We start from the raw sequence: 18,985 nt of genomic DNA, 5'->3' as shown, positions 1-18,985 counted from the left end.
TTGCGCTGTGCATGGGAGGAGGGTGAACTTCGCATTGTTCTTGAAATGGATAGCTTGGAGGTTGTGTGGCTACTTATGGAGGTTCTGAGGCTGCTCTATTATATCTGGTTTGGCGCTCGATTTTGGCCTTACTTAAGCAAAGGTGGTGCATGCTTATCGTGAGGGAATAGGGTCGCAGATGTGCTAGCAACGATGGATTTGTATTAATTATTTAAGTAGCGTATATTTAAATTATCTCTAAATGAAGTGTTGAAAATTCTGCATAATAATAATTAAAGGGTTAATTTTTCAAGATTGATAGTTAATTAGACACGTGCTTATTTCTACTCTTTTAAAAAAAAGTAATTAAAAAAATCCAACATAAAATAATTAAAAACATTACTAATTAATTCTAAATTTTAAATTAGACAAAATTTCAAATGAATAGTACTTGTACGGATTTTATTTTTGCAAAAGCCTAAAAGGACTAGTGCATGGGCCAGCGCTGGGGTTACATTGTAACATCGCGAGTAGCAGATGGGGATAAAGCATAAAAGTTAAAGGGTAAACAGATTGAAGGGAAAAGGAAAAAAAAAAATAAAGCCTAAAAGTTAAAAGGTAAACAGATTGAAGGGAAAAAGAAAAAAAAATGGTGAGATTATCCAAATGGCTTCTAAAAGAAGCAGGAACCGGAGTTAACAAGACACTTTCAGAGATCCTCGTTTGTCCGCTCTCCAAACAAGCTTTAAGGTGCTCGCTCTTTTGGTTTCCCTTTCCTTTACGATGTTTTCCGTTTGCTGATTTCTGTATTTTTATTGGATAGGGTTTGCGAGGAACCACCTTCTCTTATCAGCGATTCTATTGGTGTCTCTTTTCCTGTGAGTTACATTTCTATTTCCCCTTTTTTAATTAGGCTGTTTCTTTCCAATTGTTGAGTTTCCTTGGGAATTGGTTGCCTAATGATTTGCTATTAGATTATGATAATATTGTACCTCTGAAGTTGCCATTGGAGTTGCAATTCTACCGTTTTTACCAAAGGAAAACCTTTTACAACTTATCTGTATGTAGTTGGGTTTTGGAGCTTATGGTTTGTGTGTGGTTTGGTTAGATAAAGGATGGGATCCCATGTTTGGTGCCGACAGATGGGAAGATACTTGATACTGATGATACAATGAAACATGATAATGCTGCTGATGATTCAGCTAACAACAAGTAACGAATGGCTAGTTGGGGATCCTTGTATCTTGCTATTTCCATGGTGCTATGGATGGAAAAGGAAGACCTCACCTATTTATCTTTGTAAACTGCCTGTTCTATGTTTGTTTGCTGCCTCTGTGTTCAGTTTAGAACCCAAAACATGGATTGCATAGAAAGGAAAATTGTTTTTGGGTTATAAGATCATGATTCCTATTTTTGAAGGTTTTAAAGAATGAGCATAAACGTATTTTGTTTGTTCATGAGAATTTGCGTTGCTAAATTCATGCATTTGCGATTCCTTTTGGGGCTATCTTTTAGTGCTATATTCTCAGTCTTGCTTCCTTAGAAGCATGCTTGACCAATCCATGTTACGATGATGATGTTCCGGGATATTTAACTTACTACCTATTGGATATGCTTGACTCACGATTGATATCCTGATTGCTGTTCGGGTTTTTTGAATATTTGGAATGAATCCAATCACTGGAAGCGCTGTTTAATCCTATTGGTCAACCAAGTGATATGTCACTGCTATGGAAACATTTTCAGCTATATTTATCAAGCACTCAAGCAACTGGTTTCATGTGGGCAGTCTTTTTTGTTTTCTTCAAAGGAATTTGGTGTAGAAAGTGGCATGTTAGTTTTTGGGAACAAATCTCTTGTTAAATATATGGTGCAAATGGTTCTCAAGAAGTTGGTAGTCTACAACATGATTGGTGTAAGAGTAGAAGCAAAAAAAAAGCTGGGCGATGTGGAGATGGAAGAAGGTCAATTAGGGGTGAGCGAGAGAAAGCAGTTGCGGGCAAGAGTGAGCTAATGGTGAAAGCTTTCAGAACAAGTTGAAATAGGTTTTGAAGGAGGGAATTGACATGCTTCATACTTCCTTTTCAACTGGTCAATGGATATAGCTAAAAGAACGCAGAAACCCTACTGTACATAATTTGGATATCGATATAGCTAAGCTTAAAAAAATAAAGATTAAATAAAAAAATTCCATTGCCGGGAATTGAACACGGGTCTCCTGGGTGAAAGCCAGACATCCTAACCACTGGACGACAATGGATTAGATGTGATAGGTAATATTTATTTATTATATATAAAGTATTGGATAGAAGAACTAGGTTAATGGGCTTTGTATATCATAAGAAGTCAAAAGAAATACTTGATTTTTGAACATGTTTATATTTATGTATACTTTTATAAGGTCGATTTTGTTGACGCATTTGCAAAGTGTTGTCTATCCAGATACGTCAATTCCCTCAATAGATTATAGTATTTGATGGAGGGTTTGACTCTTAATTTTTCTGAGAGCCTAAACAAGTTCATAGAGTATTTTTATTAAAAGTTGAAGTGTCTAAAGAGGCGGTTTGAATATGTGATGACGGTGGGTTCATCAAGCAACAACACCTTGTTGGATGCCTAGTAAGGTTTTCACTTTATGGTATTTGAACTTGTACCTTATGTTATATAAGAGCATTGTCGGTGTGAATGTTATCACTTGAGGTCAAACCTTTAACAACCCTATATGCGAAATTCAATTTAGAGCTTAGGCAAATATATGAGACTAAAAAAATGGGCTTAAGCAAAAAAATTAGTTTGAACTTTGCCCAAATTTATAATTATATATTTAATGTGGAGGGATTCACTTATATCAGGTTTTTAAACTTAACAATCATGATCTACATGAATGAAGATGATGGTTAGATTATTAAAATATTAATAGTATTAAAAGTTACGGAATATTTTATACCGATGTAAATAAATCTCTCTCTATATTTAATTATTAATTATATATACTATTAAATATGATAATCCTAATTATAATAAAATCTCAAGTGTTCCACAATAGCCTAAACGCAAAAAGATAAGCAGCCAACCTAAAGTTAAAAACTCATTAAATTAATACTTTTCTTTTGGGATTAATCTCAAAATTATACATCAAATTTGGTTAAATGTGAAATGTAAACGTGAACTATGATTTTGTGTAATTTTATATATGAAATTTTAATTTGACTTAATTTTCACAAATTACTAAAATAATTATCAAAACCATTTTAAGTTTACATATTGCATAAATAAATAAACATATTTATCTAATATGAAAAATAAGTGATGTATATAGTTGAATCACATTCAAAATTTTATGTATGCAGTTAAACCATATCAAAATTCATATATCAAATTACATATTAAATCAAAATTGATACGGAGTTTTAAGATTTTTTTTTTCGGTATTCCTCATTCGAAACTTTTTTTTGTTTTTGAAAGAAATATGACCGCATTAGATTAAGCATAAATAGCGTCCTTGATTACAGTATCATAGAGAAAAGATAAACATTCTTCCATCCAAAAAGCATCACACAGAAAATAACAGTTTTTAGCTAAATGGTGAGCAGCTTCATTGCATTTCCTTTTGGTGTGTTTGAAGACACAAATCTGGAAAAGAAGGGCAAGGGATCTTCCTTTTGAAATCACTAGTTCCATACAAGAGAGGTCCTTGTTTCTTCCCTGTAATCCAATAATAACATTCAAAGCATCCTCTTCAAAAATAACCTTTTGATACCCGAGTTGTAAGGCAAATTCCATCGCTTTGACGACAGTAGTTGACTCTGCCACACTAGCATCCATAACTCTCTCCATTTTAGACTGTCCACATGCAAGAACGAAACCGTCATTGTCTCGAACGATGAGACCACTTGCACCTTGTTTAGACATATGATCGAAGCTGGCATCGAAATTAACCTTGATAAGTTGACATGGTGGAGCTTGCCAAGAAAAACCGGGAGTGGACTGACTATATCCCTAGGAAGCAAAGTTGGTAATTCTCTTATATTCCTGCAATTGATTCGTGATTTCATCAGCATAGTTGGAAGCCAAGAAAGATTTGGTAGCATGAATCATAAAGTTCCAAGCATTCTAAAGACCCCAAAGAATCATCATCACAAAATATTAAAAAAAAATTAAGATTCATAATCCTTGAAGCCATGTCAACAGCAGTCTCAAATTCATCGTTCAATAATGGGGAAGGAATTTGGCAATAGAGGACTTCTTTTGACAAGGTGCAATCACGTAAGGCATGGAGATCAGTCACCCTGTCACATCCGCTTCGCTTGCATTGTTTGTTGGACATTTTGGATCCTATAAGCAATATTCCCAACTGTTGGTAAGGCCGTGTTGCATGCTCTCCCGGGCGAACAATTTAACTTTAGTTTTCTATAAAGTTCTCCAAATGCACTTATGAGGCCCATAAGGAGTAGAATCCACAGAAAGTAGTTTGTAACCGCTCTTGGTTGAATATTTCCCATCTCTGTTATGGTGCCAAACAATCATATCCTCACAAAGTTTCGCTGCAAGGGGCATTTCAATGATAGAATTTGAATTCAACTCTAATCAAGTCCTCCCGCCATCTATTGTTAGCTTTGTCAATGAGGAGGCTGATTTTATCATTCGGATGGATGTTAGAGGTTGTCGATAGCACCTGGAAAGAATCATTAACGGGTATCCATCCATCGATTTTAATCTTAATATGCTCTCCATTTCCAACTCTCCATCGGGTTCTTTTTTGCAACAGCTCTTCAGAGGACCATAAGCTTCTCCATAAAAAGGAAGGAACTCTGATTCAAGAAAACAACCATGGCGAAAGTACTTAGAGTCGGTAGCCTTAGAAAACAAGGTTTCCTTTCCACTAAGCAACCCCCATTCTTGTCTCCTGAGAAGAGCTGTGTTAAAAAGCTTCAACTCACGGAATCCTAATCCGGGATAAATTTTGGAGTGCGCATTCTGTCCCAACCAGTCCAATACATACATCTTTTATCACCTTTGTTAGCCCACCAATAATTCTTAACGGTTCGTGTAATTTCGTTACACAAGGTAGTTGGAAGCCGAAAGCAATTCATTACATATGTTGGCAAGGCTTAGAGAACTGCTTTGATGAAGATTTCTTTTCCCCCAAATGAAAAGAATTTTTTACTCCTCTCTTGGATTTTGCGTTGAACTTTGTTGATGATATCTTGAAAAGCCCATTTTTTCCTTTTACCAACCAACGTTGGCATTCTGAGATATTTTTTCTGGGTTCATCACCACCTGAATGCCAAAGAGGCTTCGTACATTGCTCCTTAGGATGTTGGGTGTATTGGGGCTAAAGAAAAGAGTAGATTTGTCATAATTGATTTTCTGTCCTGAGCTTTCCTCGTATGAACTTACAGGGCCCTTCATCTTTTCCGCTTCGCTCCTCTTCGTGCTTGCGAAAAGTAAGCTGTCATTAGCGAAAAATAGATGATTAACTCTAGGACCATGTCGACAAGCCTTAACTCCTATTAGACCCCCTTCTCTTTGTGCTTTTGGAAGAATGGGCCGATAAACCCTCAGTACAAAGTAAAAAGAGGTAGGGAGATAGTGGGTCTGCTTGCCCAAGACTTTTGCTAGGATGTAAGCGGTCGGAAATCTTCCCGTTGAGGATTACTGAAAACTAGACAGATTTGACACAGTGCATGACTAAAGTTACCCATCTCTTATCAAAACCATCTTCTTCATGATAGCTTCGAGAAAGTTCCATTCTGCTCTGTCATATCAAACTTCAGGGCAAAGGAACCATTGTTCCCTTTAGTATTCTTGTGAATACGGTGAATGAGTGCCTTGGTTCTCACTAACGCAAAGGGGCAACACAGATTTCAATCGGTTTGACAAGAAGTTTGTAGATGACAGAAGCTGATTGGACGGAAATGAGCCATCTATGTAGGATTCGAAACTTTTGGGATCAGAATGATACAAGTTTAGTTTCTTTCGACTAAGGAATTTCCTTCATTCAAAACTTGATTACATCATTTTTAATAATATGCCAATACCGTTGAAAGAATAAGGCAGGCATACCATGAGGTCCTGGTGATTTCGTTGGGTGCATCTGCTTGAGGGCCTCTGTAATCTCCTCGACTTTAAATTCATGGCAAAGAAGATGGTTTGAATCCCAAGAGATTCGATTCTCCACTGCTTCTAGCACTTCTTCGTTAACCGAGGACCCTTACTATTCAAATAGAGACTTGAAGTAATCGGTAGCAATCCTCTCCTCTTCTTCTGTTTCCCTCCCGTCCAGTAATCTGGTTCTTTCTTCTTCCATCATGATATTTTCATTTCAATTTTTTCATTATATTCTTCATGATAGCCACAATGTTAGTGCATAATAAGCCAAAAGCAAATAAACAAATTCTCAAGTCAAATATTTTTTGGTCTTGGGGAAAGCCCCCCCAACCCCCAAAGTCCTTTCTTTCTGGATTTAAAATATCAAGTTTTTAAATACCCATATCTTTTTCTCCTTATTTGGCAACCATGTAGGATTAAGATATTTCAACACACAAAAGGTTTGGACATTGTTTTTCTAAAGATAATCCAATTTTGGGTCATACCAATTCCCTACAAAGGAACCCCCAAGCCCTTCCTTATTTCACATCTTCTCCCATGTTTTTCTTTTCATTATAAAAATAATTTTCAATTCTACTCCCTTTATTTTATTTAAAGTACATAAAAACAATTCACTTTTAATTTTAATCTCTATACTATATTCAAATTTAAAATTTAATTTTCATATTTTTTTACATGATTTGCTACCTAAATGTTTATAATTTCATTAGCTATTTATATAAAAAGTTCCTAAGCGCACACAAACCTCCCTCTTTTTTTTTTTCATATAAGATAAGATAAAATTTTAGTCTTAATCCTCTACTTTACTAAAATTTTAAGATTTAATCTATGTTAATTATTTTAATAAATATATATTACAATTTTAATAATATTTAATAAATAAATATAATTATAATTAAAAATTGAATCCCAACAAAAGGTGCAAAACATTCTAGTATTATCTTAAAGTAAAATTAAATGCTCGTTTTTAAAAAGAAAAATTAAATTCTTATAAATAAAAATAATTTATAAACTTATGAATTCAAACAAAAGGAATAATTATCATCTTTTCTCATGTCTTATATTTTTCTATTATAATTTGTTGTTACTCGGAATTTCTCTTTTGTTTATAATATTATAATTAGTTCTTATGTAATTACTCATAATTAACATTATTTGAATCAGATTAGATTAATCAATTAGATTTGAAAACAGTTAGGAGATCAGTTTGGAAAAAATCATAAGATCAATTGACTCAAAAAATTAATACAATCAGGTTAAATTAAATTTGTTAATTTTCAAATTTTATAATAATTTATTAAATTAAAACTAAGGAAGATAATTTAATTCTAAAATCATGATCATAATCACCTTTTGACCGGATGGATGCTGTGAAAAAAAATTGAATTGATTCAAAAGGGAATCAAACCCATGAACAATGAAAGCTGCCATTTCTCTAGTGGATGGAAATTCAATCAGGTCCAAACATGAAGCAGATAAAGTGGAATAAATAATAAGGTAAAGGCAATGGCAATGGCAATGGCGTATACGGAACAATGAACAGGTTCGTTTATTAATTTAAATAAATCAACACGAATAATTTTTGTTGAATAAATTGAATTATAAATATTCCCATTCCTATGGCAATCTCAATATCAATAGGGATTCATTTTCATACTCTTTTGTATTTTTTTATTTTATATTTTATTTATATAGATTATATATGTTAAATTTGATTTAAATTAAAATTTTAACTATTTTTAAATATAAAAATAATTTTTAATCGTTCAATTTTAGATCACTATGATAAAGATATTATATCAAATTGATTCAAAATTTTACATACATAAAAAGTATAATTATATTAATAAAAGCGGTTGAATCGTTAAAATATTAGTAATACAAAGAAATATATGAAAGGGCACTTGTAACTGGATCTTTCTTTTAATTATTAATATTATGATTACTTATGTGTTTATTTTATTTATAATATAATTAATAATGTTTAAAATTTATTATTTATATCTAAAATGATGAGATTTGGTTATATATATTATTATCCATGATTAGATTTTTAATTGTTAGGACTTAAGAGACACATGCAATTATGTTTGGTTATGACTATTTTCAAATAAATTAATTTAATTTTAAAAATAAACATAAACATAATTCATTTTAAATTTAAGAAAAAAGGTGAACATGAATAGGTCTCTCTTTTAAGACTAAAATATAATTCTTCCAAGGCTAAACTTGAAACTGGTTTAATTGTAATTTTCTTTTTTTTTTTATGATTTTTTGTTTTCGTATTATATTAAATGAAATGATAACCAAAATTAGAAAATGTAAACAAAATTCAAAGGATAATGTAACATAAAATCTAGGCTTGTTAAGATAGGGTGTTGAGTGAGGCGGCTAGGGTACGGGGAGTTGTCACATCCTGTTTTCTTTCTACTGCCCTTTTTATTTCACCACTTTATTGGTTATGCTAACATTAAAAAACTAAAGATGGATCATGAATGCTTTTGGAACCACCAAATTACGACATTTTGACTAAGTCCAACCATAACAACATACACAATCCAACACCTATGTCCCAGCTGCATATGTCAGCCCTTTCCCTTTCTTTCTTTCCTTATTTTACCCAAGCCAAATTGTCTTCTCACTCACTCACCCACCCACACATACATACATAACCCCTCCTCCAATGCACTCTGCAGCTGTTATAATAAGAAGCCAAAATAATATTAAGTTAATTGTTAAAAGGCAGGCAAGCAAGGACGGAAGGCAGGGTTCGATCCATCTTTTCCTCAAAATGGAGCCGTTGACGTTCGCTGAAGCGTTCGCTTTCTAGAAAGTGGAGTGGCAGCAGCTACACGTAACTGTTTCCATTTGCATGCCCCAAACACACAAAAATACCAGCACAATGTCAATACTCTTCATACTATATCTTACCAAATGCTTTTTTTTTCTTCTTCTACGGGCTTGTCCTACCACTACTGGACTGGTACAGTGACTACAATCAGTCCATATACCAATGCTTTATTGTTTGCATTACTAGATTTGGGTCAAATATCACAAACGAAATGGTTCTTTGATTTCTCTTTCTTTTTTGGGTTCTCAGCCTATACAAGTTACCTTACCTGTTCTTGCTGTCTCTTGAGTCTTGCATTCTCTTCCATAAGATGGGCAACTTCAAGCTCTAACTCATTAGTGTAAGCCTGCAATATAAAAAAAATAGAGTATCTCAATGTTAACGTCCCTTTTTATTGAAATCCATGACCGGGGAAACACACTAGTACATACCTGTTTCCTAGCTCTTGATCGAGCTGCAGACTCCCGGTTCTTGATCATACGCTTGTGGCGTCGATCCCCAGAATTGTTATCAGGATCTTGGAACCTTTTCTTATCAAAACAAGCCAAACCAGAAGGCGAAGCTAGAGCGTCAAATGGGCAATTCATATTGGACAGATCCGAGATGGGGTTGTTTTGCATTTGCAAACGCGGCTTAGACCTGAGAGGACACGAGTTATCAAGGAAATCAAAGCCGGGACCCGAATTCAGGCTCAAAAGAGTGGCAGGAGGTGGCGGTGGTGGAGAATCAAGAAACGTGGTGTCCCCGTTTGCGGAGACCCTGTTTGTTGGTGGTTCTTTGCTGAAAGGTCTAGCCAGAAAATCCTGGAGGATAAAATGGGGATTGTGGGGATTTAGGCCTTCCCTGGAAGAAGAGTTATCATGTAGAGAAGCAAGGTTAATCTCCTTCCATACCTCTTCCATAGTTTTGGGTGTATGGGTTTGGTTGTGAAGATGGGAAGGGGTAGAGAGTGGTGAAGATGATGATGATGATGATGAAGAAGAAGAGGAAGAAGAAGAAGAAGATGATACTGAGGACAGTGTGTTTAGGCTGAATGTTGGTGTGTTGTTGTTGGGTGATGACAATATGGATAATTAATAAAAAAAAAAAACAGAGAAGCCTTTGTAGAGAAGCAGTGTGAAACCGAGCTTAAATGCAACTTACCACTAGTAGAAGTAGTAGAAGAGAGTTGAGAGTTGAGAGTTGAGAGTTGAGATAAAAAGAGTGGGAGGTGTTACTAAGGGAGTGATAATGGGAAAGAATTTTTGTACTGAGAAAACAAAAGCTGACCTCGACCTCAATGGTTTTGAGGCTTTGCTTTGTTTCATTGGTCGTTTAAAAGTGTGTGAAACAACACTGCAGCCACGCGCCTGAAGCAGGACCGTGCAACTTGGGCCAATGCCCCTTGGCCTATGGGTTGAGAGCATAATAAACTTACAATAGAACCTAGTGTGTTCACAATATGTTTTTGTCATTAGTTTCTGTTATAGGGAAAGAGGACCGATACTATAGTTAGTACTAACTAAAAATATTACCAACATGTGTCGCTTCTACGTTCTCCTATTCCAAGCTGGAAAAAATGGTCCACATTGGGAGTGCACTAACGCTATCTCAGCAGTCAGCCAGGCTGCAGTCAGTCAGTACTCATATTCTGTGGCTTAAATCGACCGTGGGTTAATATGCACAACGATATATATAAATGTCGATACGTCAGTCAGTCCACCTTTAGGCTATGGTGTACCTGTTCCTTATCACTTCATTATACCATACGAATATATGCTATTCCTATAGGCTATAACAGCTGCAGCTACACCCATAGCTCTACCCAAAAACTAAGCATAAAAATGAAACAAATTTGGTAAAACAAAAGGAAATTAAGTCGAGATTTTAGGCATATTTAAAATAAATCATGTGTTTAATTAGGGTATTATTATATGGTAAGTGAAGTGGGACACAAACATTTTTACAACAAGAAGAGGGACGCTATAAGGCCAAACATTTACACACACACACACAAAAAAAAAAAGGTTGATTAATGGAATCAATTTGGTATGGGCAGTTTCTGAAATTGGAGTGGCTCCCATCATCTTCACCCTTTTGGTGCATCCTAATCCTATCATTCCTTTTTTTTTTCTCCTTTTCCTTTCCCCTTTCCTTAGTCTTCTCTTCTTTTTCTCTTTCCTTTATCTTTTTTTTCCACCTTCCACTTTGGTCATTAGTCATCCTTTCTATTACATGGGGCCATGCAATTCGGGTATGTGTTTTATGTGTTCCAACCAATTGTTTTCTTTTAAACATTTAAACCCATAAAACCATATATGAAAAATGTATCTTACAAAAATTTTTCTCTGAAAAAACATGTCGTAAAACTTGGTTCAGGGTGGCGACGGTAACAAATTGAATGAAGATTGTAACTGTAAAAAAATAGAACGTCGGTAATGATAATATATCGCAAAGAAAAGAGAAATAAAAATAAAGAACACACAGATTTTACATGGAAACCCTTTCGGGAAAAAACCACGGGCAGAGGAGAAGAAAATTTACTATGTCAAATTCGAATAATTACAAGAGGAATAGACTATGTCTATTTATAGGCTTGTAAAGCCATATTCTAATAGGAGTGTAGTAAGATTGAAACACCTTATTCTGATCAATATAAAATAGATAGAGTTTAATAAAGTTTAAAAAACCTTATTATAAAATAAAATAAAAGAAGAGTAGTTCTATATGAATTTTACTTTTATTTTATTTTACCACTGTATTTTATTTAAATAAGGATTCGGGTCACTTAATTCTAACATTAACATTAAAAAAGTTTATTTTAAGGATTTGGAAACAATAACCAACAATAATATGGTTGTAGACTTGTCTCCAACACCGATGGTGTCCTGGAAAGATAAAGCTCTAGGGAGGGGATCTCCTATTTCTGGTTGTGAAGAGGATTTTGAATTCTTGGAGGGAGACATCACGAGGACTACTATTAATGGTGTCCCTGCAATTAATTTTTTCGAGAGGATCTAGAAGATCCTAGTAAGGGTCATAGCGACCACGGTGGTGGTGAAATTGCTGGGTCGAAATTTAGTGTACTCCATCCTTTAAAATCGAATCTTCAATATTTGGAAACCTTCACACTCTTTCCATCTTATAGACATTGAGAACAGTTATTTCCTTGTCAAATTCCAAAGTAGGGAAGACTATGAAATGGTACTCACCCAAGGTCCCTGGATTGTCTTTGGACAATACCTCATGGTTCAATCGTGGTCTCCAAAATTCAACCCTCTTCAGCCTTTCCCAAATACTGTTATGGCTTGGGTTCGTTTACCTCAATTGCCAGGCGTCCTATACAAATGATAAATCTAGGAAGAGATCGACAATTTAATTGGTAAGGTTGCTAAGCTTGATTTTAAGATAGATTATGGGTCAAGGGGGCGTTTTGCACAAATGACAGTTGTCGAAACCATCTTTTTTTTTAATTAATAAAAAAAAAGTAATTGACTTTTTGAAAAATAGAAATGGAGTCGCCACCGACCCTTTTGTTTTGGTGTGATCGGATCACCTAAAAATTTGGTTATTTTAATAAAATATTTCTTTTTACTAAAACAACGATTTTGGTCTTACGAAAATATGAGAAAACGGGTTCGGGAGTCGGTTACGCATGAGGAAGGATTAGCACCCTCATTACGCCCAAAATTGGTACCAAATCGATTAGATACTGTCCTTATGTCTAAGATTAAAAAATGTTTTTGAAATGTCTAAGTTTATATGTTAAAAACCGCAAAAGGATGCCTAATTGTTTAGTCCAACGAGAAAATCGAAACCCAGCACAGTAGGGCACGACTCCTTGAATTTCTAGACATTGGACATTGCCTTATTTTAGGATTTGAAGAACATGGGTGAAATTCTAAAGGAATATTCGATTATTTTGAACAAACAAGAGATCGCGATCCAGCACGATAGGGCACGATTCCCCGAATTGCCAAACATCGAACATTACCTTCGTTTTAGAGAATTTTTAAAGACATGGGTGAAATTTCAAAGGAATATTCGATTGTTTTGAACGAATGAGAAATCACAACCTAACACGATAGGGCACGATTCTCGAATTGCCAAACATCGAGTATCACCTTTGTTTTGAAGAATTTTTAGAAAACATGGATGAAATTCTAAAGGGACATTCGATTATTTTGAGCAAATGAGAAATTGCAACCCAGCACGTTAGGGCACGATTCTACAAATTGTCAAATATCAAACATCGTCTTCGTTTTAAAGAATTTTTAAAAGAATGATTATAAAAATAGCTTAAAACATGTTAATTCGACTCGAAATAAGACGAAACTAATCATAAAAATTTGGATTTTATAAAACCACATTTCATACACCAAGTGGAAAATAATGATATGGGATAATATATGCATAAAAGTACGAGAATGGAAGAATGAATATAATGCAATTTATTTAATCAACTAACAAGCACTTAAGCAACTAAGTATAACTAACTTGAAAATATAACTCAACTTTGACCATGCATATAAAATATAACTAAGTAATGAGGCTGGAATACAAATGCCACCAAGGTCATAATCCAAAGACCTGCAGTCTTCCCCTACAAAGACCTGCAGAATCGAGGTACCTTTTCAGATCGGGCCAAACACATATGAGGTGGATTTCCTAGTAATGGATATCAAGCCCTCATACAATTGCTTATTGGAGAGGCCCTGGATACATTCAGCTGGGGCAGTGCCTTCATTGTTGTATCAAAAGTTGAAGTTGGTATCAGAGGGGCGGTTGATAACGATCAATCCTGAAGAGGATATCATTGCAACTGTAAGCAATAATACGCCCTATCTGGAGACAGATGAAGAAGCAATCGAATGCTCATTTCGATCTTTGGAATTTGTTAATGTGACGTTCACCACCAAGGGAAGCAAGATTCTGGTGCCGAAATTATCCAAAACTACAAGGATGAGCCTACAGTTGATGGTTGGAAAAGGGGCCCTACCCCGAAGAGGACTTGGGAGACATCTCCAAGGAAGGGTTGAAACGCCAGCGTTGAAGGATAAGAGAGACCGCTTTGGCTTAGGATTTAAGCCAGATGCAAGACAAAGGAAAAAAGAGCTAGAAAAGAAGCAAGAGAGAAGGAGAGCACGATTAACGGGGGAGGAAATCAAATGAGAGCCAATGATATTCCCCCATATATCAAATACTTTGTGTCTGAAGGAATCATTCATCCCGAGAGAGGCACGCCAAGAAAAGAAGCCATAAAAGAAAGGTTGGAAAGCTTGGACATCAATGCCACATATGACGAAAAGATTGGAAGAGAAAATTTATCGGGCTTTTGCCCCTACCTACCTGGAAGTGTTTTGGATAATTGGACTGCGGAAGAGATTTCTGTAGTTTTTCGAACTGATTCAGAGTAATGTCCAAATCACACTTATTGCTTTAGGCCTAGGAGAAATAAGAATCTTTGGTGAAATAGGCTGATGTTTAAAAACGTTATTTCAATGAAATGCATGGTTATTATCATTTTCGAACAAATGTTCTCTCATTCTTTCAATTTCATTCATAATCATATTATACAAACGATTACTTTCGGATTCTTTTATTCTTTAAACATTTTTCTAAATATTCTTTCATTCGTTATTCATAATCATACCATACAGATAAGTGTTCTTGAATTCTTTTGATTCTTTGTATCTTCCTTCATCCTCATAACAGGTCCCTAGCTATCAATGATACGAGTGACACTGTTAGTAGCTTAGAATCTCCTTTTGAGCGAGATGTGTGTATGGAGGATTCTCAGGATTTCGAAGATGACTAAGGCTGTAACCTATCTCCTGATTTGTTGAGGATGGTAGAACAAGACGAGAAGCAAATCCTACCTCACAAAGAATCAGTAGAAATTGTGAGCTTAGGAGAAGGACAAGAGGTGAAGATCGGAACTTGTATCACCATAGAGATGAAGCGAGACCTTATTGAATTACTTTAAGAATTTAAAGATGTCTTCGCATGGCCATACCAAGATATGCCCGGGTTGGACACTGATATCGTGGTGCACCGACTCCCCATAAAAGAAGAATGTAAGCCAGTTCAGCAAAAACTCTGAAGAATGAGGCCCGGCGTCTTGCTAAAAATAAAAGAAAAGGTTCGAAAATAGTTCGACGCTGGATTCCTGAAAGTGGTAAAATACTCAGATTGGGTAGCCAACATCGTCCCCGTCCCTAAGAAAGATGGAAAAGTGCGAATGTGTGTGGACTACAGAGATTTGAACAAAGCCAACAAGAAGGACAATTTCCCACTGCCTCATATTGACACCCTAGTGGACAACACGGCAGGGCACTCACTGTTTTCATTCATGGACGGTTTCTCCGGATATAACCAGATCAAGATGCATCCTGAAGACATGGAGAAGACCATATTTGTAACCATGTGTGGCACGTTTTGCTACAAGGTGATGCCGTTTGGACTGAAGAATACGGGGGCAACATATCAAAGAGCCATGGTAACCCTGTTTCACGACATGATGTATAAAGAAATCGAGGTTTATGTCGATGATATGATCGCAAAGTCTCGAACAGAGAAAGAGCATATACAAGTCCTAAGAAAATTGTTCTTGAGGTTGAGGAAGTTTTAGCTAAAACTCAACCCAGCCAAATGTACCTTCGGAGCCAAGTCTAGAAAGCTTCTCGGATTCGTGGTCAGTAAGAAAGGAATCGAGATCGATCCAGACAAAGTCAAAGCCATACAAGAGTTATCTCCGCCGCGTACTTAGAAAGAGGTTCGAGGCTTTATAGGAAGATTAAATTACATTGCTCGGTTCATTTCACAACTGACCAAGAAATGTGACCCTATCTTTCGCCTCCTCAAGAAACACAACCCAGGTGAATAGGATAAAGAATGCCAAAGGGCTATCGACAAGGTCAAACAGTATTTATCCAACGCTCCGGTGCTAACGCCACCTAACCCTGATAAGCCATTGATACTGTATTTGGCTGTATTTGAGAATTCCATGGGATGCGTACTGGGTCAGCATGATGAGTCAGGGAGGAAAGAAAAAGCTATTTACTATCTCAGTAAAAAGTTTACTGAATGTGAGACAATGTACCCGCCGATAGAAAAGTTGTGTTGCGCTCTAGTTTGGACATCCCGAAGGTTGAGGCAGTATATGTTGTATTACACTACTTGGCTCATCTCAAAACTGGATCCTTTAAAGTACATGATGGAGTCAACAGCTTTGAATGGAAGGATGGCCCGATGGTAGATTCTGCTCTCTGAATTCGACATAATTTATGTGAACCAGAAAGCAGTAAAAGGGAGTGCAATAGCAGATTTTTTGGCCAGTAGAGCTTTGGAAGACTACGAGCCCTTGAACTTCGGTTTCTCGAATGAAGACCTGATGTGTGTTGCGACCACTGAAGAAGGTGCTCCAGAAGAACTTCCCTGGAAACTAAACTTTGATAGGGCATCAAATATCGTGGGTAATAGAGTTGGGGCAGTCTGGGTATCCCCAAATGGAGATCATTATCCATTTACCAGCAAATTGGATTTTGATTGTATGAATAACATGGCAGAATACGAAGCGTGCATTATGGGAATCCGTACAGCTATAGAACGCAAGAGTAAAATGCTGGAGGTATATGGAGATTCTGCGCTAGTGATTTATCAACTCAAGAGAGAATGGGAGACCAGAGATCCCAAACTAATCGATTATCGAAAACTGGTCCTTAAATTGGTTAAAGAGTTCGATGACATTACCTTCTGCTACCTTCCACGAGACAAAAATCAGATGGCCGATGCTTTGGCTACCTTAGCTTCCATGATCAAGGTGAACAAACAAGAAGATGTCAAACCCATCCGGATGAGCATTTATGAAACTCCTGCTCACTGTTACAATATTAAAGAAGACGAAGAAAAAGATGACCACCCTTGGTATCACAATATATTGCGATACGTGAAGAATCGTGAGTACCTGGACCAGGTAAATGAGAATGACAAAAGGACGCTGAAAAGGTTGGCCATCTACTATATCTTAGATGGGGAGATCCTATACAAAAGAAGAAAGGATCAAGTGTTATTAAGATGTGTAGACGCTGTGGAGACTAAGAAAATCCTGGAAGAAGTCCATGAGGGCGTCTGCAGGACACACGCTAATGGCTTTATGATGGCCAGGAAAATTATGAGATTCGGGTATTATTAGACCACTATGGAAGGAGATTGTGTCAATTACGCCAAGAGATGTCATAAATGCCAAATCTATGGAGACAAAATTCATATGCCTCATTCGCCACTGCATGTCATGACTTCCCCATGGCCTTTCTCTATGTGGGGTATAGATGTGATTGGACCGATATCGCTAAAGGCTTCCAATGGGCATCGGTTTATCTTTGTGGTTATCGACTACTTCATCAAATGGGTAGAAGCCGCTTCATATGCCAATGTTCCAAAGTCAACAGTGAGCAAATTTCTGAAAAAGGAGATCATATATCGGTATGGGATGCCGAAGAGGATTATATCTGACAATGCATTAAACTTGAACAATAGTACGATAACGGAAGTCTGCAGTTAATTCAAGATCAGACATCACAATTCGTCCCCATATCGCCCGAAAATGAATGGGGCAGTGGAAGCAGCCAATAAAAACATTAAGAAGATTGTGGAGAAGATGACCGAGACCTACAAAGATTGGCATGAGAAGTTACCATTTGCCCTCTTTGCTTATCGAACATCAGTAGGAACCTCAACTGGGGCAACGTCTTTGTCTTTGGTCTACGGAATGGAAGCGATTTTGCCGATCGAAGTCGAGATCCTATCCCTCCGAGTGTTTTCGGAGTTAAAATTAGATGAAGCATAATGGATCCAGTCCCGATACGATCAATTGAACCTGATTGGAGAAAAAAGGCTAAGAGCTATCCGACATGGTCAGATGTACCAAAAACGAATGATGCAAGCCTATGATAAAAAGGTTCGCCCGAGGGAATTCCACGAGGAAGACCTGGTTTTGAAAAAGATCCTTTCCATACAGAAGGATTTTCGAGGAAAATGGATGCCTAATTGGGAGGGGCCTTACGTGGTGAAGAAAGCTTTCTCCAGAGGAGCATTGATTCTAGTCGAGATGGATGGTAGAAACTTGCCCAATCCTGTAAATTCAGATTCTATCAAGAGGTATTTTACCTAAAGAGGGAGAGGCCAAGGCGAAAACCCGCAAAGGGCGCTTTAAAACCAAAGGGGTTTTTGAGTTGAAAACCCGAAAACAGGCAGCTCAAATTTTGAATATGGGGCATGTGGTAACCTCGTCCTCCCACATTAACAAGAGGAAAGATCAATACATCTTGGAGCATCAACAAAATACGCAAGATCTTCTGAACATACATTTAGTTTGAAAGAGCCTTTGAGAAATTGGAATAGTGAATCTCGTGCTGCGATATCTAGGGCACCGTCATTTTCATTTTATTTCATGCCTTAGCAGATTTGCTATCCTGTTTAATGTATTCACTTCGAGTTTTGCTCAATAAAATTCCATCTTGTCCATTATAATAGTTTCTTTCGAGCATTTTGTTGAAATCATGATTTTTGGACTTATAACACTCACACAAAAGATGTTATGCATATTACTCTGGAAAGACTCTAAATAGTACAAGGACCTGAAACAGGGCCACTAGTCAGGACTAACCAGGTTCAAAGGTTAGAAACATTGGAAAAAAAATAGTCCAAATGGTGACTATTTCTTTAAATTCTCTGTCAAAGATAACGGCTATGCAAGAAAACGCGATAGCACATCAACGATAGAACCCCGATTAACTATGAGCAATGATGCCTTAAGCTTTGAAAAAGGAATTACGCTCATGGCATTTCTACATTCATAATCATGCATTTAGTTAGGAGCACTTGATTCAGTTTGATCATAGCATCTTAATTATTTGACATAAGCACCACTTGTTTCATTTCGATCACAGCATCCTAATTATGGGACATACGCATAGGCCTATGAAACCAATTTTACAGATCAAGTCTCCTTGAAGTTGCAGTGAAGCAGATTGAAGACGACGAATCTTGTGTTCCTGAAGATTG

General features: G+C 36.4%; 2 protein-coding genes, 1 long non-coding RNA gene and 1 other non-coding gene across 4 annotated transcripts; 1 reads left to right on the top strand and 3 right to left on the bottom strand.

Moving 5' to 3' along the window:
- The first annotated feature begins 513 nt into the window (after nucleotides 1–513).
- Nucleotides 514–1,442, top strand: LOC108471225 (uncharacterized). The gene is made up of 3 exons (XM_017772844.2): nucleotides 514–729; nucleotides 803–857; nucleotides 1,088–1,442. Exons 1-3 carry the CDS (start codon nucleotides 629–631, stop codon nucleotides 1,193–1,195), a joined length of 264 nt encoding a protein of 87 aa, XP_017628333.1. The 5' UTR covers nucleotides 514–628; the 3' UTR covers nucleotides 1,196–1,442.
- A 725-nt stretch (nucleotides 1,443–2,167) lies between these two features.
- On the bottom strand, nucleotides 2,168–2,239 carry TRNAE-UUC (transfer RNA glutamic acid (anticodon UUC)). Its single transcript has one exon. It is a non-coding gene; the product is annotated as a tRNA-Glu (tRNA).
- A 1,226-nt stretch (nucleotides 2,240–3,465) lies between these two features.
- LOC108472019 (uncharacterized) lies at nucleotides 3,466–6,614 on the bottom strand. The gene is made up of 2 exons (XR_008274628.1): nucleotides 6,046–6,614; nucleotides 3,466–4,011 (listed from the first exon to the last, which is right to left on the bottom strand). It is a non-coding gene; the product is annotated as an uncharacterized LOC108472019 (long non-coding RNA).
- A 1,895-nt stretch (nucleotides 6,615–8,509) lies between these two features.
- On the bottom strand, nucleotides 8,510–10,014 carry LOC108472020 (protein FD; the record flags this gene model as incomplete). The annotated part of the gene is made up of 3 exons (XM_017773547.1): nucleotides 8,510–8,948; nucleotides 9,210–9,287; nucleotides 9,373–10,014. Coding segments are annotated over 3 exons (792 nt in total), but the record flags the coding sequence as incomplete, so codon positions are not given.
- Between the last annotated feature and the right edge of the window lie 8,971 nt (nucleotides 10,015–18,985).

The sequence above is a fragment of the Gossypium arboreum genome, chromosome 11 (assembly GCF_025698485.1).
Source record: "Gossypium arboreum isolate Shixiya-1 chromosome 11, ASM2569848v2, whole genome shotgun sequence".
Classification (NCBI taxonomy): Eukaryota; Viridiplantae; Streptophyta; class Magnoliopsida; order Malvales; family Malvaceae; genus Gossypium; species Gossypium arboreum.
Note: the sequence above shows the minus strand (reverse complement) of the source record. Positions and strands in the feature narration are given on the sequence as shown.